General features: G+C 46.0%; 2 protein-coding genes across 2 annotated transcripts in view; one reads left to right on the top strand and one right to left on the bottom strand.

The window, feature by feature from the left end:
* The window catches only part of LOC310791316 (tubulin polymerization-promoting protein family member 3-like), a gene marked incomplete at its 3' end in the record, with an annotated part of 516,176 nt that overhangs the window by 446,060 nt on the left and 47,000 nt on the right, over nt 1–23,116 (bottom strand). The window lies entirely within an intron of this gene.
* The window catches only part of LOC310791504 (uncharacterized protein), a 66,652-nt gene that overhangs the window by 23,430 nt on the left and 20,106 nt on the right, over nt 1–23,116 (top strand). Inside the window, exons 2-7 of the mRNA XM_083653180.1 lie at nt 3,597–3,716; nt 10,218–10,337; nt 14,450–14,685; nt 14,782–16,588; nt 19,157–19,330; nt 20,885–21,058. Of these exons, the coding sequence (XP_083509306.1) occupies nt 3,597–3,716; nt 10,218–10,337; nt 14,450–14,685; nt 14,782–16,588; nt 19,157–19,330; nt 20,885–21,058 (2,631 nt within the window). The remainder of the gene's footprint in view (nt 1–3,596; nt 3,717–10,217; nt 10,338–14,449; nt 14,686–14,781; nt 16,589–19,156; nt 19,331–20,884; nt 21,059–23,116) is intronic.

Below are 23,116 nucleotides of genomic sequence, written 5' to 3'. Positions count from 1 at the left end.
CCGGCCGCCTTGCGAGGGTTGATACGCAGGAACGACCGGCGCACCTCCTCCTCAGTGATGGTGAGAGGGCGGTCTGGGTCTGTGGGGGGGGGGAGGTGGGGGGGGTTGGTGGTTAGGTGGGGATGGGAGGGGGTGCTGAGGGCTGGGGGGGAGGGAGGGGAGGTGGGGGGGAGAGGTGGCGGGGAGAGGAGGGCAGTGGGGGGGGGGAGAGGAGGGGTGGTGGGGGGGCGGAGGGGGGGAGTGGTGGTGGTGGGGGGGGGGGGAGAGGAGGGGAGGGGTGGTGGGGGGAGAGAGGTGGCAGGGGGGGAGGAGAGGAGGTGGCAGGGGGGGGAGGAGAGGAGGGGGGGAGGGTTGGGAGGAGAGGAGGAGGGAGGGGGGGTGGTGGGGGGGGGTGATGGGGGGGAGGAGAGGAGGAGAGGGGTGGGAGAGGAGGAGAGGGGTGGGAGAGGAGGGGGGGAGGAGGGGAGGCGCTCTGGCAGAGGGGTCGAACCTGGCGTAGAACGCGTTGAGTTCGTCTGGCAGGGTGGGTGACTCGTTGTTGTTTTGCTGTTTTGCCCCTTTGAAGTCAGTGGCAGCGTGGAGTCCTCTCCACAGGTGTTTGGGGTTGTTTGAGTCCAGTTTTGCTTCCAGCTGCCTGCCATATTCTCTCCGTGCTCTTTTTAAAGTGCTTCGGAGGGCATATCTTGTCTGTTTGTATTCCTCTGGTGTTCCGGAGTTGAAGGCGGTGGTCCTGGCGTGGAGGGCTGCCCGGACGTCACTATTGATCCAGGGCTTCTGGTTTGGCATTATTTTGATTATTTTTTGGGGGATTATGTCCTCTGTGCATTTTTGAATGAAGCCTGTTACTGTGTCTGCATACTCGTCCAGGTCTCCTGCAGCCTTGAACTCTTCCCATGCTGTTTGGTCGAAGCAGTCTCTCAGAATGTCCTCTGATTGGTCTGACCAGCAGTGGGTGGTTCGGAAGGCCGGGGGGTGTCGCTTGAGCTGTTGTTGATACCTGGGAACGAGCAGGATGGAGACGCACCCCTGGGGCGCTCCTATGCTGATGGTCAGTGGGGAGGAGGTGAGGTTGCCCACCCTCACCACCTGGCAGCGGTCTGTCAGGAAATCCAGGATCCAGTCGCACATTGCTGTGTTAAGTCCCAGATCCTTGAGCTTGCATACCAGCCTGGAGGGTACTATGGTGTTGAATGCTGAGCTGTAGTCCACGAACAGCATTCTTACGTAGGTGTCCTTCCCCTCCAGGTGGGACAGGGCGGTGTGGAGCACGTGTGCTACTGCATCCGCTGTGCTCCTGTTGGGCCGGTATGCGAATTGTAGCGGGTCGTGGTCCGGGGGGAGTGTGGGGCGGATCTTTGATATGACCAGCTTTTCAAAGCACTTGCTGGCTATTGGTGTGAGGGCTATTGGGCGCCAGTCGTTGAGGCTGGTCACTTTCTGCTGCTTGGGAATGGGGATGATTGTCGCTGCTTTGAAGCAGGAGGGAACTCGTCGGAGGGAGAGAGACTGGTTGAAAATGTCTGTGTATACGCCTGCCAGCTGGTGGGCGCAGGCCTTGAGGACCCGCCCGGGGATGCCGTCCGGGCCGGCCGCCTTGCGAGGGTTGATACGCAGGAACGACCGGCGCACCTCCTCCTCAGTGATGGTGAGAGGGCGGTCTGGGTCTGTGGGGGGGGGGAGGTGGGGGGGGTTGGTGGTTAGGTGGGGATGGGAGGGGGTGCTGAGGGCTGGGGGGGGAGGGGGGGGAGGGGAGGTGGGGGGGAGAGGTGGCGGGGAGAGGAGGGCAGTGGGGGGGGGGAGAGGAGGGGTGGTGGGGGGGCGGAGGGGCGGAGTGGTGGTGGTGGGGGGGAGAGGAGGGGAGGGGTGGTGGGGGGAGAGAGGTGGCAGGGGGGGAGGAGAGGAGGTGGCAGGGGGGGGAGGAGAGGAGGGGGGGAGGGTTGGGAGGAGAGGAGGAGGGAGGGGGGGTGGTGGGGGGGGTGATGGGGGGGAGGAGAGGAGGAGAGGGGTGGGAGAGGAGGAGAGGGGTGGGAGAGGAGGGGGGGAGGAGGGGAGGCGCTCTGGCAGAGGGGTCGAACCTGGCGTAGAACGCGTTGAGTTCGTCTGGCAGGGTGGGTGACTCGTTGTTGTTTTGCTGTTTTGCCCCTTTGAAGTCAGTGGCAGCGTGGAGTCCTCTCCACAGGTGTTTGGGGTTGTTTGAGTCCAGTTTTGCTTCCAGCTGTCTGCCATATTCTCTCCGTGCTCTTTTTAAAGTGCTTCGGAGGGCATATCTTGTCTGTTTGTATTCCTCTGGTGTTCCGGAGTTGAAGGCGGTGGTCCTGGCGTGGAGGGCTGCCCGGACGTCACTATTGATCCAGGGCTTCTGGTTTGGCATTATTTTGATTATTTTTTGGGGGATTATGTCCTCTGTGCATTTTTGAATGAAGCCTGTTACTGTGTCTGCATACTCGTCCAGGTCTCCTGCAGCCTTGAACTCTTCCCATGCTGTTTGGTCGAAGCAGTCTCTCAGAATGTCCTCTGATTGGTCTGACCAGCAGTGGGTGGTTCGGAAGGCCGGGGGGTGTCGCTTGAGCTGTTGTTGATACCTGGGAACGAGCAGGATGGAGGCGTGGTCCGATCTGCCAAAGGGGGGGCGGGGGGTCGCCTTGTAGCAGTGTTTGATGTTCGTATAACACTGGTCCAGTGTGCGTTCTCCCCTTGTGTGGAAGTTGATGTGCTGATGGAGTGAAGGCATGCGCTTCCTCAGGTTGACTCTGTTGAAGTCGCCTGCCAGGATCATTGCTGTTTCCGGTTGTTTCAGCTCCTGTGCGCTGATCGCGCGGTGGAGTTCTTTGGCTGCGTTTATCGCGCTGGCCTGGGGGGGAATATATACTGCAGCAAGAGTGACTGACGTGAATTCACGGGGACTATAATGCGGTACACATTGGAGCATAATGTATTCCAGGTCCGCTGTGCAGTGCGTTTCGATGTTAGTGGTATTCGTGCACCAGTTATTGTTTACCATCAGACAGACGCCGCCGCCTCGCGCTTTCCCGGAGCGCTCTTGGTCTCTATCCGCTCTGTGTATACTGAAGCCTGGGATAGCGATGGCCTGATCCGTAGTGTCGGCTGAAAGCCAGGTCTCAGTCAAACATATAACGTTGCATCTCGCTATGTCCTTTTGAAACTGTGCCCGTGCTCTCAGTTCACATAACTTATTTTCCAGTGATTGGACATTAGCCAGCAGAATGCTGGGCAGAGGTGGCTTATGCGCTCTCCTTCTCTGTCGTGCAAGAAGACCCCCTCTATTTCCTCTCTTTTGCCGTTTAAGTTCAGGGTATTCAGAGAGGTCGGGAGCCGTCCAGTTTTGTTTGGGGTGTTTTTGCGCATTTCTGATGTCTAGCAGCGCTCCCCTGTTGTACCTACATACGGTGGTACTGCTGGTGCCGTCGTTGTTGTTGAAGCTGCTGTTGTCGCTGTTGTCGTTGTCCTCCATTGCTGGTGGTCCCTTTGGGGGGGGGGGGCGCCGCTTGCGGCTATATTTATTATTATTATTATTATTATTATTATTATTATAATTAATGATATATTATATATGTATCAAACATTTGTGTTTCCAGAGGTCAGCACCACAGGCAGAGAGCAGAGTCTCCAGTACCCAGCTGTCTGTCTATGAAGAGTGACTGGTCTAAATTTGAACCTCTAAACTTCAGTAATGAATCTGGACCTTCAGACACAAGGTAAGAGAACTGTTATACTGTGAGCCTACCTGATGCAATATCATTAACTGAGGATGAAGACACAATGCTGCATGTCCTCTCTCTCTCTCTCTCTCTCTCTCTCTCTCTCTCTCTCTCTCTCTCTCTCTCTCTCTCTCTCTCTCTACTTTACACCAGAGGATTTTCCTCATGTCAGGGATGCAAACTCATGTATGAGGGCACCAGTTATTTCACTAGTTCTCTATCAAACCTGTACATTGACAAGATGACAGGAACAATGACGAAAGCAATTGACACATTGATGTGCTGAAGGAGTGAATATTCCACACACAGCAGCATTATTACTCTATAAACATAGTGCAATAAGGAGAACTGTGGAGCCCCCTATGGGTCACCTGCTGCAAAAACAATATGGTAGCTCAGTGGACACGGCTTTACTTTTCCTCCTAAACCGTGCCCCTTGATTAGTAAACCATGTGCACAGATTTGTAATATATTCTGGTTAGGGATGTAAACAGTTAACCAAAAGTCGGTTAACTGCCGTTAATAACGTAACCGGTTAAAATTAATTAACTGCAATTAACCGTTTTGCCGACTTCAATCTCTCCAGAGCTTTCACTGCGTTATACCTCCAGTCCATCCAGTCAATCCCCTCCCCTCCCGTTTCAGAAAACTCCCGACAGCATGACCCGCCCTATTCTGCCTTTGATTGGCTTACTAACCTAAACTAACCAATCGTCACTCCTCATGCCTAAACCTAACCCAGAGCCGTATAATAGAAGAGTTCCGACATCTCCATTCACTCCAATGGACCAGTTTTTTTCCAGGAAGTAGAAAGTGGAACTCTTGAGTAAAAAAAGCAGCACTGTCGAGTTGCAGCAAAATAGACAGTTTGTGTTGTACTTTGAAAGGGTTTTTCATCCCTTGAATCAAATTGTACATTATCAGCTTTATTTTAGCATGCAAAAGTAGCGCGAGACCCATTCCTGGCTGTTCATTGGCTAATGAGTCTCGCATTTTGGTCCTCCGCTGACGCCACTCTCTTACTAGAGGACACTAACCTAACCCAATCAAAGGAAGAGTTGGGCGGTTCTAGCAGAAGAAGGATAAGACGTGTCTGTCATATGGAGGTGCTTGCTTATATCGCTATTGCACTTGACAGCTGTCTCCTCCTGTTTTATTCCAGAATCTCTGTGCTGCTTTTTTCCTCTGGAAAGTTTAGCCTCGCTGCTCGTGTGTGTGGAGCATGTCGATGGTGTGGAGCCGATTTTTTATTCCAGAGTAAACAACATCATCTGTCCTTATGTAATCGTAAATCTGGTTCCACGAGCCAGTACCAACACCCCCCCCCCCTCGAGCAGCACCCACCAATTAAAAGTACTTGCCACGGCTATGCTCGCACATCGATCTTATTACAAATGCGGACATGCAACGTTAGTTTGTGGAATGCAGGGAGGCTCATACTTGCACTTTGTTTAAAAATAAGAAGAGTTTGCCTGCTACCTCCAAATGTCAATAAGTGCACACTTTGACATGTTTACCTGTTACCTGCTGCTGCTGTGACGTTCAAATAAACGTCACAGTTTAATTAACGCGCACCGTTAATTAACCGGTTAATTGTCGGCAATGTCTGGCAACTAACGGTTGAGGGAAATACATGAAATTCCCATCCCTAATACTGCTAACATCAAAGAGGGACTTTTAGGCCTGTATTCACCTTATGTAGCCCCGCCCACTTGAGCCAGTTGTGTTATGACTTCCTGTTCAAAACACCGTCTGTTTTACCTGCTCACTAGTACTGTACTGTCACAGGAAGTGTTCTGTTTTACCTGCTCACTAGTACTGTACTGTCACAGGAAGTGTTCTGTTTTACCTGCTCACTAGTACTGTACTGTCACAGGAAGTGTTCTGTTTTACCTGCTCACTAGTACTGTACTGTCACAGGAAGTGTTCTGTTTTACCTGCTCACTAGTACTGTACTGTCACAGGAAGTGTTCTGTTTTACCTGCTCACTAGTACTGTACTGTCACAGTAAGTGTTCTGTTTTACCTGCTCACTAGTACTGTACTGTCACAGGAAGTGTTCTGTTTTACCTGCTCACTAGTACTGTACTGTCACAGGAAGTGTTCTGTTTTACCTGCTCACTAGTACTGTACTGTCACAGGAAGTGTTCTGTTTTACCTGCTCACTAGTACTGTACTGTCACAGGAAGTGTTCTGTTTTACCTGCTCACTAGTACTGTACTGTCACAGGAAGTGTTCTGTTTTACCTGCTCACTAGTACTGTACTGTCACAGGAAGTGTTCTGTTTTACCTGCTCACTAGTACTGTACTGTCACAGGAAGTGTTCTGTTTTACCTGCTCACTAGTACTGTACTGTCACAGGAAGTGTTCTGTTTTACCTGCTCACTAGTACTGTACTGTCACAGGAAGTGTTCTGTTTTACCTGCTCACTAGTACTGTACTGTCACAGGAAGTGTCAACACAACAGGAAGTAAATGGCTGACCTCTGTTATGGAACATGAGGTGAATACAGTGAGCCAGAGCCATTACACACAGCTTGGCATATTGTGTGAACTCTAATAGCCATTAGGCACCTAAAGCATATGTGAACTATAACCACTGATTAATCACAAAATCACATCAGTAGGTTCAATTCATGATCCAATGTGTGTTTTAGTGACAATATGAATGAACCTGCTTACATCATGCTTGTAGAGAGGGCATGTCAGTTCATAACATGTTATATGTGGGCCACTGTAGTGTCCCTGTTTGATGTTATCAATACATATTGTCCCAAAAAGTGATGGCCAAAAAGTGGTTGCTGTCACATTGCAGCTTTTTAAACTTGTAAAAAAGACTGGAATGGTTTTTGCAAAAATATTATCTTTACTTTATATAAAAGCCCATCCATAAATAATGTTTATTATAGTCTAGTTTCCTAAAACAGGCCTAAACAGGGATATTAGACATACCAAACACATATAAACATAGGAAACAATACTACAGTATTGCCTGTAATCATGTAAATGTATAATGCCTGATTACTCTATAACTGCAAACACTTCATTGGCCACAACCATAGGCAGTTTTAGGCCCTTTTTAGGGGTCTTGAGCCTAACTTCTGATTCAACGGACATACTCCAGAATTCATGTCTAGTAACAAGCCTTGACATACTCCAGAGTTCATGTCTAGTAACAAGCCTTGACATACTCCAGAGTTCATGTCTAGTAACAAGCCTTGACATACTCCAGAGCCATTCTGTCCAGTGCACAGCTCTGGTACGCAGCTGCTACGGAAGCGTCACATGGACAAAAGTTTCGCTCTTAAAGAGACAAAAAATAAAATAATTTACTTTCAATAATAAAAGTCGATCTTGATAATAGAAACTATCTATCTATCTATCTCTCTCTCTCTCTCTCTCTCTCTCTCTCTCTCTCTCTCTCTCTCTCTCTCTCTCTCTCTATCTATCTATCCATTCATCTGTCTGTGTGTGTGTGTGTGTGTGTGTGTGATTATATATCACATTTATAAAATTACAAAATGTTATGCCAGGACTCACGAGAGCTGTGTCTTGCCTCATTCACTTCAATAGAACTGGCCCCAAATATAAATGGCTTATAAGAAGATAATATCTCCTGCAATAAATGTAACCCTAATATCCCAGACAGTGAATGGGATGGTTAATCAGACATTAACTAGAGAAGTAGTCTTCATTATTGAAAACAGTAAACATATGTAAACCACATATATTGGCCTAAGAACTCATGAAAGTAAGTTGGTTAACCTATGTTTATTACATGCAAAACGTCTTATTTCCAGACACTGGAAACATGTCTGTGGTCCCTTTGAAGCTGTGGATCAGCTGCTTTCTTCATGCTTAGTGATGGAAAGGCTTACATACATAATCAAACACAAAAGTCATATTTTTCATCAAATATGGGAATTGTTTATTGCGTTCTTGAAATCAAATCCTGATAACCTGACTTTGTCACATTGACATTTACTAAGTGAGACTGCACACTGTTTTTTTTCCTCTCCACTTATTTGTAGACTCAAATGATATCCAGACATATATGTAAGCAATTAAGCATGTGAATGTATGTGGATAAATATACAAATAATTTATCATTTATGTTCAATATATACGTTTTCGTAGTTTGCAAACTACCATTATTGTTTTTATATGCAACGGTGGCTCAGAGTTCATAGGAGGGCGGGTGGGAGCTGAGGTAGGGAATGATGTTACAAGTGATACAAGCAATTCATTTTTGTAAGAAGATATGCCATGTTTAAAATCAAATAAAAATATATGTGATACAAAACAAATGTCAGCTCTATTGCACCGTGAAGCTATGGCTAAAGCCCCTGACTTTTATAATCATCTTTAAATCATCTTTTGAAAGATGTGTTGAAAAGCTATAGTGTGTTAAAAGCTAAATGCTAACAACATTTTCAGAGCTGTGCCTTTTCTCTGGGCAAACAAGAAGTGAACATGAAATGAACTGAACTGTTCATTGTTTGGGACTGTGAGCTTATAGTTCAAAATTAAAACTTGTGAACTATGAAGATGAACTAGTTGATTTTGATCTGTGTGAGCTGAACTTTGACCTCTTGTGAAGTGTGAACTTGCACAACAGTGCATTACTTTGCATCCCTGAATAAGAGTGTAAATTACTATGTCTTTTGTCATTGTGTTTTATCTGCAGACTAAGCAGCCATACGCTTTTGCTTCTATCAAAGCCTTTATTTGTTGTATTGAGTGATACTAAAACACTCATTTCATATTATATATTATTAGGGGGTACGGTGGTGCAGTGGTAAGCGCTGTCGCCTCACAGCTCGAAGGTCCTGGGTTCGATTCTCACCTGGGACGCTGTGGGCGCTGGAGTTGTGACCCCCCCATATCTTCAGGTGGGCAGTAGGCACTGGACTTTGCATGTTTGCATGTTTGCATGGAGTTTGCATGTTCTCCCCGTACCCCCTAGGGGGTTCCTCCGTACATAACCCCCCATTAAAAACATGCAGAAGATCGTCATCCGACCAGTGACGACAACATCTGAAGTTGGTCCAATGAGCTGAACTTTGAGCTTTTGTGAAGTGTGAACTTGCACAACAGTGCATTATGCATCCCTGAATAAGAGTGTAAATTACTATGTCTTTTGTCATTGTGTTTTATCTGCAGACTAAGCAGCCATACGCTTTTACTTCTATCAAAGCCTTTATTTGTTGTATTGAGTGATACTAAAACACTCATATCATATTATATCAGAAGTGCTCTTTGTTTTGTGTTGTGATGTCAGTTAGATTTGGTTAGGTCAGAGCTATGGACCCCAACATCTTTCACAGCTGATTCTAGAGAATGAGAGGCTCTGTGGTGATAATGTCAGACACCAGATACCATCAATAGTGGAATATATAGCTGTTTTAGACATATTTTAACACTAAAACATCACTGAACGCAGCTTTAATTGGCACAGGCTTCCTTGCGTCACCAGGAGGGTCTGAAAAGTCACCTAATTGGCAGCACTGCTTTGGAAAGTCACAGTCTCGTCCAGTGTTGTCAACTCTTTTCCAAGCAAAAGCACTAGATGGCGCTAAATGACGTCACATGCTAATTTGCATATCAAATTATGCTTAAAAAACACACCTCGGCGTAGCCGTTGTAATTATTGACTGTACGGTTGTAAAGTAAGCAAGTACCGGGTTTACTAAACCCTATCCTGCTGCTCTCTCAGTGGAGGAGAGGGGCTGCACTGAAGCGCTGTGTGTGTGTGTGTGTGTGTGTGTGTGTGTGTGTGTGTGTGTGTGTGTGTGTGTGTGTGTGTGTGTGTGTGTGTCTGTGTGTGCGCGCGTGTGTGTGTGTGTGTGTCAGACAGGCAGAGATGAGGAGAGAGAGAGAAAACTCAGCAAAGGGCAAAATCCATTCAATCCAACACATTTACATTGCTGACTTGATCAGAACAAGTAGCCAGATTTGGCGCTAGGTGCATTTTGGAAATAAAGGCGCTAGCCTAGGGGGGTCTGAAAAGTAGCTAAATATAAAGCAGAAAGCGCTAAGTTGGCAACACTGGTCTCGTGCAAAATGTATGATTAGAACCAGGAGGATTGATTTTGCAGCCTGCTTCAAACACATGCTGTGATATTTAGAGTTTGTTCATCACCAGCGAGCGACAGCACGAGCGTGTCTTTTATTCTGAATTGTCATCTCTTCTCCTCTGCTCTCAACGCATCGACCCCCCCAAAAAACACAGCTGTAGCTAGCAGCAGCAGCAGCAGCAGCAGCGGCGGCCATATTTGCGGAGCTCTAGAATGTATAGGGGGACACCGCAGTGAATTGAAGCATTGGAACTAACCTTCACTCATTGCTTTGTACATTTCTCTTCATGTCTGCTTTGCAGATATGCAGAAACAATGTTCTCTGTCTTTACTAGAACTAATGATATATTGATATAATAATAATAATAATTATTATTATAATTAATGATATATTATATATGTATCAAACATTTGTGTTTCCAGAGGGCAGCACCACAGGCAGAGAGCAGAGTCTCCAGTACCCAGCTGTCTGTCTATGAAGAGTGACTGGTCTAAAGATCAACCTCTATACTTCAGTAAAGAACCTGGACCATCAGACACAAGGTGAGAACACTGTTATACTGTGAGGCTACCTGATGCAATATCATTAACTGAGGATGAAGACACAATGCTGCATGTCCTCTCTCTTTCTCTTTCTCTCTCTCTCTCTCTCTCTCTCTCTCTCTCTCTCTCTCTCTCTTTCTCTCTCTCTCTCTCTGTCTCTCCCATTCCTGTCTCCCTCTCTCACTCTCTGTCAATAAAGCATGAACATTCCTAGAATAAATCTTTACAATTAAATATATGAAATGTATAAAATTATATAAAAAAAATCTCAAACTACATGTAACATTTATCGATATAACAATGAGGAAACAATTTGGAAAATGAAAACAATATGGGTTTACAGCATAATATGTACAATATTGCAGCTTTTCAGAAAATAGTCCTTGTCTTTCAATTGTCAACATTGTCAAAATCACACAAATCTCAGCAGAGCAGAGTCTCCAGTACCCAGCTGTCTGTCTATGAAGAGTGACTGGTCTATTGGTCGTCCTCCAAACTTCAGTAAAGAACCTGGACCATCAGACACAAGGTAAGAGGACTGTTACACTGTAAGCCTACCTGATGCAATATCATGAACTGAGGATGAAGACAAAATGCTGCTCTGTCAGTTCCATTTACTTTCCTTTACTGTTACATTACACAGAGGATTGTATTCCTGAAGCAAAACTAGTTTTGCAGCAAAACACCTGAGAACTTGTGTTTTGGAATTTATACTATTCACACATCTGTGTGCTGAACTGATTTCACTATAAAGATTTACTGATCTGCAGTGGACATCTTAACATGCAGTTTAGTGGTGGAGAGTGTTACAGCTGGTTGTCTTTGAATGAGTTTCTCTCATCTATGATTAGAATTTTAATTTGGCATCGTTATAGTGTAGGGTTTTATCATTATGCCTCCGAGCCGGAGGCATTATGGTTTTGGGTTGTCCGTCCGGCAGTACGTCTGTACGTCCTTCGTTCGTTAACGTGATATCTCAGGAACGCCTTCACGGAATTTTGTCAAATTTAGCTAAAATGTCCACTTGCACTCAAGGATGAACTCATTCGATTTTGATGGGCAAAGGTCAAAGTTCAAGGTCACTGTGACCTCACACATGCCATTTTCTAGCTCGTTAACGCAATATCTCAGGAACGCCTTGACAATTTTGTTACATTTGGCTCAAACGTCCACTTGGACTCAAGGATGAACTGATTACATTTTGGTTGACTGAATTTCATCACATTTTATATAGTAGTAGTTTTATATAGTTATACTTCTTCTCACTCCTTTTCGAATATGTCTATATTTGTTGCAGTGTTACGCCAATTTTTTGTTTGTCAAAATAAACATGACAAACAAACAAACATTTGGCTAAAACTTCCATTTGGACTCATGGATGAACTGATTCGATTTTGGTGGTCAAACGAACATCACCTGGAAGACTGTTCCATGACACGATAGCCCTGTACATGACAGTCTTCTTCATGTAGTTGGACTTTGGTCGGGTTAAAGTAATCTGTCCACCACTTGCAGAGCCAGATTAACACCCCCAGGGGCCCCGGGGCACTGAAGCTCCCAGGGGCCCCCCTACCCATCGTCCGGATGTTTGGATGTTTTTTCGCCATATTTAGAGGAATATCTCATTTTAAATTAACATTAGTATTATACTGTTATGCTATTATTCCGTTTCTGAGATTCAGTTTCTCACTCACTCATAGGCGATTCTAGGCTTTGCAAAGAGGTAGCACCAGCAGGATAAAGATATTAGTCTGACTGGGGGGTTTGTAGGGGGGGCTGTGCCCCCCCTGGACAAAGAAATTTTGTACATTTTAAAGTAAAATGCATGAATCTGATGCACTCTGAGAGCAAAAGGAAGAGGCTAATCTTCACATTAATATCCTCTTCACTGTGCTGTGGCTTTACAATGATGAAAAAATAATTGACATTACATTTCCAATACAAAACAGCAGAGGGTGCCGCAGCACCACAAGCACCCCCACTTCCCGCGCCCCTGGTCACCACTTGCCCACAGGCATCCAATGAGACTAAATCATCAGACTTAATCTTCTTGGAAACACATTTTATTTTGTCCTGATTGTTCTTAGATTTGTGTCATAGTTCCGTGGAGCCCAACATGAGCCCGACCAAAAAAAAAAAAAAAAAAAAAAAAAAAAAAATTTGGCGGTGCCCCGGGGCCCTATGGTTAATCCGGCCTTGACCACTTGCCCCTCTGGTGGAGTGTGTATGAATATTTGAACTATAAATTATGGATGGTGAAAATTATATTTTCCCCTGACTGTCAACGAATGCTCATTATTCGATCATTAACTGAATTAACCGACAAGATTAAAATGTAGTTATAGCCTAAATGCATTCCCCAGGCTGGTGAAGTTGGCGTAACACTTATTCACGTTGCCCATGCGGTACGGAGTGTGTTTCAGCAGATGACATCCAGGCTGCAGGGCACACTGATGATGTAGGCTACAGTATATGTGTGTCTGTCAGCACATGTGGAGGAGGAGCAGCAGGCCAGATGTCTCCTCGCCTGTAAAGACCTTAGTCTGAAATAAACTAGTTGTGGTGCCATTGTGTGCGACTGCAGGGGTAAACAAAACACAGCACAAAAAAACCCTCCGTGCACTGTGTTTTGTGTGCAATGAAGCGCTCTCAACATGATTTCAAAGCTTTAACACACGTCCTGTGTGAACGCCGCCTTAATCTGCATACAGTGCTTTTCTCCTCCATTCATTCATTCAGCCCCTCCCCTCCCCTCTCAGTGTGTTCACAATAACAACACTGAGAAACAATATCTAGGAATAAGGTGGATAGGTTACTATGCAGTGATTTAAGCCCATTTGAGCCCAATTGGGTTGTATGTGGCCCGTGAACTAAAATGAGTTTGACACCCCTGATCTAGATTGTATTGACAAATCGTGTCATTTAATTTACAATTTAAACACAAGGGCCTCTATCTTCCCAAAAGCGCTAATTTTGCGTTTGCGCTCGTTTATGCCGTGCGCAATGCAAATTGGGGGCGGACACAAGCGCATGCCTGTGATAATTGTACTGGGCATTGGCTGCCACAAGCCAAAGCAGGCGTTTCAGCGCTAAAATGTGGTGATAGATGGCATTATGCTATCATCAGCAGCGTGCAATTACTTTGCGCTAAGAGCTTTGAAAAGGACCTCTTACGCGCAAATACCTCTCTGCGCTGGGTTGCGCACCATAAACTCCGTGCAGCGCCAGCGCAGTGCAAGTAAAATCCCCTTTGGATATGTCATTATGCACAGCCTTATCATGCCAGGACATCAAATTATGCTGCTAAAATTGGGTATCAGCAGATAGTTCAGTGAGGCAATCAACTATAACTCACTGAGAATCTTTTATCACATTGCAAAGAGGGAAATTAATTGAGAAAACTTGTTGGACAATGGACATAGGCTATTTACCTTCATATCCACCCCAAGGGTCGTTGGGACCACAGTCGATCTGTCAATCAGCTCTCTCTGTCCTCGCACGAGGAGAGAATTACAGCGTATTGCATGCGGCGAGGCAGCCTCGCGCAAACACCCATTGCGAGACGGATCTGATTGGTTTTGATTGACGTAATGCCCAGCCTTGCCTGGCCACGCCTGTGAATAATTCTTGCAGTTAAGACCGCCCAAATCCCGTTTGCGCAGGCATTTTGGGGCGCAGATGATTTTGGCATGGCTCTAATTTGCGCTTGCGACAGGTGCCGTGAACCTTTCCGCATCCCGGCCGAGAATTGCATCCCCAACATATTTCGGGGCTGTTTTAACTTAGAAATCAGGGAGGTCACGTCTACCATACAATTATATCACTTTTCAACCGTTACATTTCTGTAAAAATCATTACAAGTATGCTCCCGTGAGGTGGGGATGCTTTTTTCCTCTGCTGAGCGGGGGAGCAAAATTTGGCAGAACACCTGGCGGACGCCGCAAGGCGCAGTGCTATCTTCCGTGACTTAAGGCACGCGCAAACAAGTGAGCAAGCGCTATTAGGGGATAGCGCCTGTCGGAAGATAGGGGCCAAGGTTTCTAGTGGAAACTACATTGTGCTGTCTGATGATAGCAGCCATCAGTTATCATGAATTGTGTTCATCTCCACAGAGAGAGGAAGAGGAGTCTAGGTGTTGTGAAGCAGCAGCTGTCCTGCTGTGCATTGTGTCATTGGGTCCTGAGGGATCCAGTCTCTACCAGCTGTGGACACAGGTTCTGCAGACAGTGCATCACCTCATACTGGGCCCAGTCTGGTTCATCAGGAGACTCCACCTGTCCCCAGTGTAGAAAAAGGGCCAGAACAAGATCTGGACTGCAGACACCCAGTCAAACCAGCATTGCACAATGTAAGATTGTCTACTGTTCTCACCATTTCTAAAACCAGGAAACAACAGCATGTTTTGTTAAACACTTTACTCTGTTTACTCTTTCTTCTCTTCCAGTGGACAGTGTTTGGCAGGAGGTTTTAGACGAGCATAAGATCATTCTGATAATGAGATGTGAATTTGTGACAGAAGGAACAGAAGGAACAGCTGAAGCAGGAATTGGAACTCCCCTCAATAGGATCTACACTGCACTCTACATCACAGTGGGACAGAGTGAAGAGGTTAATACCCAACATGAGGTGTGGCAGCTGGAGACGGCATCCAAGATGGAGCCTCTCCATGACACTCAGATCAAGTGCCATGACATCTTTAAACCCTTACCTGACCAAGAGACACACATCAGAGTAGTTCTGACGAATGGTGTTGCTGGCATTGGAAAAACCTTCTCAGTGAAGAAGTTCACTCTGGACTGGGCAGAGGGCTTGGAAAATCAAGACATCAGTCTTGTGATTCCGCTTTCATTCCGGGAGCTGAACTTGATCAGAGATGAGCAGTACAGCCTTCTCATGCTGCTCCATGTTTTCCATCCAACCTTACAGATGGTCACCGCTGAGAAGCTCTCTGTCTGTAAAGTTGTGTTCATCTTTGATGGCCTGGATGAAAGCAGACTTCCATTGGATTTCCACAACAACGATGTGGTGTCTGATGTCACACAGGTATCATCAGTAGATGTGCTGTTGACAAACCTCATCAAGGGGAATCTGCTTCCCTTGGCTCTTCACTGGATAACTTCCAGACCTGCAGCAGCCAATCAGATCCCTCCTACATGTGTTGACAGGGTAACAGAGGTACGAGGGTTCACTGATCTCCAGAAGGAGGAGTACTTTAGGAGGAGATCCACTGATGAGGAGCTGTCCAGCAGAATCATCTCACACATCAAGGCATCCAGGACCGTCCACATCATGTGCCACATCCCAGTCTTCTGTTGGATCACTGCTACAGTTCTGGAGCACATGTTGACTACAGACCAGAGAGGAGAGCTGCCCAAGACCCTGACTGAGATGTACTCACACTTCCTGCTGGTTCAGACTGAGAGGAAGAAGCACAAGTATGATGAGAGCCATGAGATGAGTCAACAGCAGCTGATGGAGACTGACAGGGATGTTCTTCTGAAGCTGGGGAAGCTGGCGTTTGATCATCTGGAGACAGGCAACCTCCTGTTCTACCAAGAAGAGCTGGAGGAGTGTGGTCTTGATGTCAGAGAGGCCTCAGTGTTCTCAGGAGTGTGCACAGAGATCTTCAAAAGAGAGTGTGTGCTCTTCCAGAAGACGGTCTACTGCTTTGTCCATCTGAGCATCCAGGAGTTTCTCGCTGCAGTCTACATGTTCCACTGTTACACAAACAAGGATAAGAACGTACTGAGCACATTCCTGGGAAAAGACTGGGGTAAATGTGATCAATCCCTGGATGTCCTCCTGAAGAAAGTCTTGGTCAAAGCTCTGAAGAGTAAAAATGGCCACCTGGACCTCTTTGTCCGCTTCCTTCATGGTCTCTCACTGGAGTCTAACCAGAGTCTCTTAGGAGGCCTGCTGGGTCAGACAGAGAGCAGTCCAGATAGCATCCAGAGAACCATCAGCACCCTGAAAAAGATGAACACTTCCAATACATCTCCTGACAGGAGCATCAACATCTTCCACTGTTTGATGGAGATGAATCACCACTCAGTACATCAGGAGATCCAAGAGTTCCTGAAGTCAAAGAACAAGTCAACGAAGAAACTCTCTATGGTCCACTGCTCAGCTCTGGCCTACATGCTGCAGATGTCAGAGAAGGTTCTGGATGAGTTCGACCTGAAGGCGTACAACACATCAATGGAGGGACGAATCAGACTAATGCCAGCTGTGAGGAACTGCAGGAAGGCTCGGTTAGTCCTGATCTGAATTCTAACATTATCTACAGTGTAGTTACCTTCACACCTGACACCATAAGAGCTACAATAAAGATACAGTATGTAGTTGCTTCAACCGACACAGTATAAAAGTGCTGTTCTACATAGCAGTGGTATACAGTGTTGGGCGTAACACATTACAAAGTAATGTGCTACTGTAATCATGTTACTTTTTCTTGTAACAGAGTAAAAGTAACGCATTACTGTTTAGTGTTGGACAATCTTGACCTAAATTACATCATCCTATCGTCACCCGTTGAGATCGCCAGATGCACGATGCCATCGCCCCCCTGCCGTGTGTGTGTGTGTGTGTGTGTGTGTGTGTGTGTGTGTGTGTGTGTGTGTGTGTGTGTGTGTGTGTGTGTGTGTGTGTGTGTGTGTGTGTGTGTGTGTGTGTGTGTGTGTGTGTGAGTGAGAGAGTGTGTGTGAGACAGCAGTGGCTAACTGGCAGGCAGGCAGAGGTGTGTGAGGTGTGAACGCAGTGAATAAATGCTACTACTGTACATTTGAACATGTTTCTGATGTCTGTAATGAGCCTCGTTAAAATATTTAATTACAAACCCTTTTTGCCTTTGCTTGTCCTTTGATCTGTGTCTCCCATGTTTTTTCTTTTTCTCTCTCGTCCTCCACATGTTGCAGCATGTGAGGCATAAATGATCTGACCACTTGTCCTTATTCTCAAACGTTAATTTGATGAACTGGGAGTGGCTGAATTTGTCAATTCAATCTGATGTTCTACACTAAATGAGTGTGCGGCTGTTCAAAGAAATGTCGACTTTACACACGGTTCAGTTTGTGCCAGAGTGTGATCTGGCACTCAATTTACTAATGCACCGTGTTGTTATTCTCATTTGCTATGACAGCTGCCCGCTCCTAAACACATGTTGGCTGCTGAGTCTCTCCTGAGTTATGCGAATAAACATTTACAAAAGATTGTTCTTAAAATATTTAAACACTCACAAAATATTTTCCAATTTCGAGCAATGACTCACTTTTAAAAGTCTGTCTGTGATCGGTGTGACAATATCACTGCATCATGTTCAGTTTAACATTATTAGTATCTTATCTTTAATCACATACATAACATTACTCTTATGGAGCTGAGCACAGAGTAAAGTTCTGGTGAGCAGGTCAGGTGACATGTGGAGAACGAGAGAGAGAAAAAAAAGAGATGAGATGAGACAGATCAAAGGACAAGTGACAGCAAACAGGTTTCTAATTAGAGATTTTAATAACGAGGCTCATTGCGAACATCAGAAACATGTTTAAAACATGCTTAAATGTACAGTAGTAGCATTTATTCACTGTGTTCACATAACTCTACCCACCAGGCAGCCACTGCTGTCACACACACACACACACACACACACACACACACACACACACAGGGGGGTTGGGGGATAATTCAATTAAGCAATAGTTCACGACAGTATATGCTTATTATAGCACACCTAAAGGTGGTGCTTCATCACAGTTACCAGTCAGACCAGTCAACAGATCAGCCGTTACTTGTGTTTCATTCTTTAGCTTCTTTAACCTCTTTATTGGTGCAAATGTCTATGAAAGATTCACGTCGTCTTCAAGTCATGTTGGAAATATTGGAATGACAGTAGAGCTCACATGAACAAGCCAACAACGTGGCAAATACATCCAGGAGAGTCTGAATTTAATGTTGTAGCTCAAAACCTTCACAAATATTTTGTGTCTGTCATTATTTAGATACTTCTGTTCGTAATGTGGCTTATGTCATATCTATTGGCCCAAAAGAAAGCAAGTAAACTTGGCACAATTGTTTTACAGTGCATGCAGACCACAATGACAAAAGTTGTTTGAAGTTGCAGTCGCCCTGCTTTGTGCTGCAGCTTGATTGGCTGTCTTGTTGTCTTTCTGTTTGAAATTTTGAATTTGGCCCCTCCTCTCGTCGCTGTCGTCACTCTCGTTGTGTTGCCAGGTATCCCAGCAAACAGACACATCTAATATACAATGAATGAGTGACTTCAGGCAACTTTAGCTGTGCTGCTGTGTATCGGCTGTTAGGCTGTAACACAAAACAATGTAATGAGTAGGGTAACTAATTACTTTTCACTGGAATAATAACTAAAGTGGTCCGTTACTTTTAACAAGAGTAACAAGAGTGTGTCATTTAATTCGCCTGTTTATTTCAAAGACTACAATAACAATTTATATTTTTATCACAACAGACAGCAGTATTTTCTAGTGGACAGTGTCTACATTACAGTTAATATTACATGATGGTGAAGCTTAGGTTTTTTTTTTTTTTTTTTTTACAATCTACAGAACGGCTGTCTTGTATGTATTTAATGTATTCTGTCCTGGTTTGTTTCTGCTGATATTCAGGTTCAGCAATCAACACATTTTGAAACTTCAAATTCTATAATGCAAATTATTGTCATTATTATCATTAGTACTAATACTACTGCTGGTGGTGGTAGTAGTATTAGTATTCTGTGTACGTTTTGATTGGTATGCTTAATCTCAGCTCTGCTTATAATAACTAATCTTACATTAAATCTGTGATCACAGACTTTCTGACTGTGGACTCTTAGAGACTCACTGTGAAGTCCTGGCCTCAGCTCTGAAGTCCAACCCCTCCCATCTGATAAAGCTGGACCTGAGTGAGAACGAGATGTCAGATTCAGCAGTGAAGCTGCTGTCTGCTGGACTTGAGAGTCCACACTGTCGACTGGAGACTCTCAAGTAAGATCAGTTTATGTCTGTTGATTTGACACATTTCTCCAAACTAAGGTCTGGTCTCTCAAAACAGGTCAGTATCTCTGACTCTGTAAAGGTTGAACCTGCAAGTTTCACATCTCAGATGCTGATAAAAAAAAATACGTCATACACAGCAATTGACCTCAAGCCTCATGCTTTGACATCTCCAGCTGGTTCAGAATAGAGCAACAGCAACTACGATTTGAACCAGTAGTCAGGTAACATCATGCTATCCACAATTTGTCATCCCTCCACTGGTTATCAGTTAATTCATGTTACAATTTTACTGAGCACATTTAAAGTAGTTTTGTCCTGAATTACACTGTGGACCTCATACAGTAGTTCCCAATGAGTTGTGAGCCAGCTGAGATGTTTGGATCTGTCTGACTTTCCTTGTCTAGACTCAAGGGCTCCATCAGGCCATCAGGGCTCTTATGGCCCAATTCCACAGCAGCTAGTAGCGCGGTCCCGCTCCGCTCGACTCGACTTTTGGTCTCATCCCACCGTCAAAAACCGGCCCAGCTCGGTTTGATTTTAGGCCGAGTCGTGCTACTTTTGGTCCCTGCCTCGTCGGGGTACTTCGGGCTGGCGAGTAGGTCCCAAATGGTGACGTAAAACTCTGATGGCTACTGATTGGTCAGAGAGAATCGTGTTTACTCTGTCTACTGACTGTCAATGCAATGCTGGCGGCTGCATACCAGTTTAGTGGTCTTACCTTATCTTCTGTTATGTATATTTCCATCAGTATTTTGTGTCGCTGCCTTCACCTCCGGTGAAATAAAATCGTGGCGGGTGTTCAATTGTCTGAGAAAAAAGTCCGCTGCTCGCTCAGGGAGCTCTGTAGCTGAGAGGAGGCTGCAGCGCTCCGCTAGGCCGCAGCGGGTGTTTGGAAGCCCCGGTCTTGCCTGGTGAGAGGCTGCGGGGTAGAGGCTTCACTCTGTTGCGCCTCTCCCGTCCCCGCACAGCACAGCACATGCCTGTGATATCATTCTCTTGGCCGATTGTCACATTTGCCCATGTACACTGTAGGTCATTTAGAGGCACCAGTATTTCATAAACAGTTTAAAAGTTCTGTGGATGGATTTAATTGTAACGTTATGTTATAGCCGAAGGACAGATATGCGGTCGCTATTTTTAGACGACCAGCTGTGGGCGGGGGTGGGTGGGGGCACATGATCCGCGGTGGAAGCAAAACGTCAATAGGGCTGATACGATTAGAGCCGAGTGGTGACGAGCTGTACAGGGCAGTAAAATGTGGTGGAAATGAGCTATCAGACTGTCTGGAAAAGCTTCCCGGGGGACTTAGGCTTAGGATTCAGTATCATCTTCTGTCTAAGGTGGCTTTGGGGTGAAGTTCACCATCATCACTCCCTGCTGTCTTTGGCTAGCTAGGTGTACACTGCAGGGAGTGACAGGATCAGAGCCTGGACACCATACTGAACTCTGTCTATATATTCTCTTCTTAATCATCTGTTACGTGAGTTGTTTGGCTGAAATGATAAAATAATAAAATGTCCTTATCTTTTCTTATCCATTAAGGCTGAGTGGCTGTAAGCTGTCAGAGAGAAGCTGTGAAGCTCTGGCCTCAGTTCTCAGCTCCCAGTCCTCCAGTCTGAGAGAGCTGGACCTGACTAAGCATGACTTAGAGGACTCTGGACTGAAACTGCTCTATGCTGCCATGGAGAGTCCACACTGCAGACTGGAAACTCTCAGGTCAGTATTACTGATACAACTGTTCAACAGACCACAATTTAAATTCTGTTGCACATCAATGTCAGTGAAGATAACTGACCTCTGTAGGAGTGACCTGTTGTGTTTCCAAAGCAGCTGAGATACCAACATCACAATCATGACTGAGCCTCAGACACCACTTAGCCAATTTGAACTAAGATTAGTTTCTATCCTCTGAGAGAATATTTCATGATCTCCTCTCCTTACTGCCTCTGTTGTTGAAACCTAAAGTAAAGAACTTGTCACTTTGATGTAACAATATCACATTTCTCAGTACAGTACAGGATGATATCTACAGAAATATCACAGTATATGGTATTTCACTATATTCTTATTTCCCCCCCTTTAATTAAATGTATGTGGCATTGGTGGCACACACACACACACACACACACACACACACACACACACACACACACACACACACACACAGGAAGAGAGCAAAACAGAAAATAAACAGCTGAAGTTGATAAAAAAATGTTTTTAAATACTTACCGTATTGGTCCGAATATAAGACGCCCCCCCCTGGAAATACCTCTGAAAAAGGGGGCGTGAATGTGAATGACTCAGATGTGTGTGTGTGTGTGTGTGTGTGTGTGTGTGTGTGTGTGTGCGTGTGTTACGCTGCAGACTGACCTAGCTCGTACTAATTCTAGTTTCCCCACTAAGGTTAGTTAGCCCGTAAACTGTCGCTTCCCTACATGTGTATTAACGTGAAAATAAGCCTACCTGGGTGAATGCAATTCTATCTAAGGGGTGTTGTGTATGTCTGCTTACCCAAGGCTGGTGGTTGTTGCTGTTGTCTTGGCGTTGCGGGGAACAGCTCGCGCTTGAGCAGACGAGCCCTCTGTAGCTGCGACGCCTGTTCAACTCGGCCAGCCCGCTCTTCGTATGGAAAGTCAGGGGTTTGGGGGAAAAAGGTGTATCCGTGGTCCGTGAGTGTGAGATGGAAAAAGAGTCTCTGTTTGTTTCCAAAGCCCGCCTAAGCGTAGCGTCCTTCCTCCTCGTGGTGTGCGTTCACCACTCCAAACGCCACTGAGCGCTGCCGCACAGCTGCGACCTGTTGAGGCAATCAAACAAACTGTCACGATCAGATACAGAATTGGACCCAAAAGCACGACCAAGAGGCAAGGTGTTACAATCCGACTCTTTACTGAAGTCAAACAAAGCAGAGAACAAAACAGGACAGGATAGCTGGATGTGACTGGCATGAACGACAATTACAATCTGGCAGAGAAGCAGTGGAATGGGCCTGTAGATATGCTGGGGAGCTGATTAGGGAATGAGGAGCAGGTGAGTGGGATAATTACAGCCAGGTGAAACTACTGAGGGGAAGACAGGCAGGTGGGAGTGGCCGGGTCTGAAATGACAGCAGAGTTAGAACAGAAGCAATAATAAATGAATGTCTGAATGCAAAACATCAAAACAGAAAAATAATTATTAATTCCAAAACCATGACAGAGCCCCCCCCTCAAGGGACGGCTCCTGACGTCCCACCGGGCTGGTCGGGATAGGTGCGATGGAAAGTTGAGATGAGCTCCGGGTCCAGGATGTTGCGAGATGCGACCCAACAGCGCTCCTCAGGGCGCTTCCCAGTCCACCAAGTACTGGAGCCCCCTCCCTCGACGTCTCGACTTGAGCAGACACTTGACCGTATAAGCCGGCCCACCACCAATGAGCCGGGCGGGGGGAGGGGGTCTGGAGGGTGGCTGCAGAGGACTGACCTTGACTGGCTTAACACAGGAAACGTGGAAGGTGGGATGAATCCTCATGGGAGGTGGGAGGCGCAGGCGCACCGCCGCAGGGTTGATGACCTTGGAGATGGGGAACGGGCCAATGTACCTGGGAGCCATCTTCTTAGACTCCACCCTTAAAGGTATGTCCCGGGTGGATAGCCACACCCGCTGACCGGGTGCGTACTGGGGGGCTGTGGATCGCCTCCGATTAGCTGCTCGCCGATATCTCTCAGAGGTCCGTAGGAGAGCAGAGCGGGCCCTGAGCCAAGTGCGGCGGCAGCGTCTGATGAATGCCTGGACGGAG

This window comes from Poromitra crassiceps (assembly GCF_964638095.1).
Source record: "Poromitra crassiceps genome assembly, chromosome: 16".
NCBI lineage: Eukaryota > Metazoa > Chordata > Actinopteri > Beryciformes > Melamphaidae > Poromitra > Poromitra crassiceps.
This window is presented reverse-complemented; position numbering and strand designations above follow the sequence as displayed.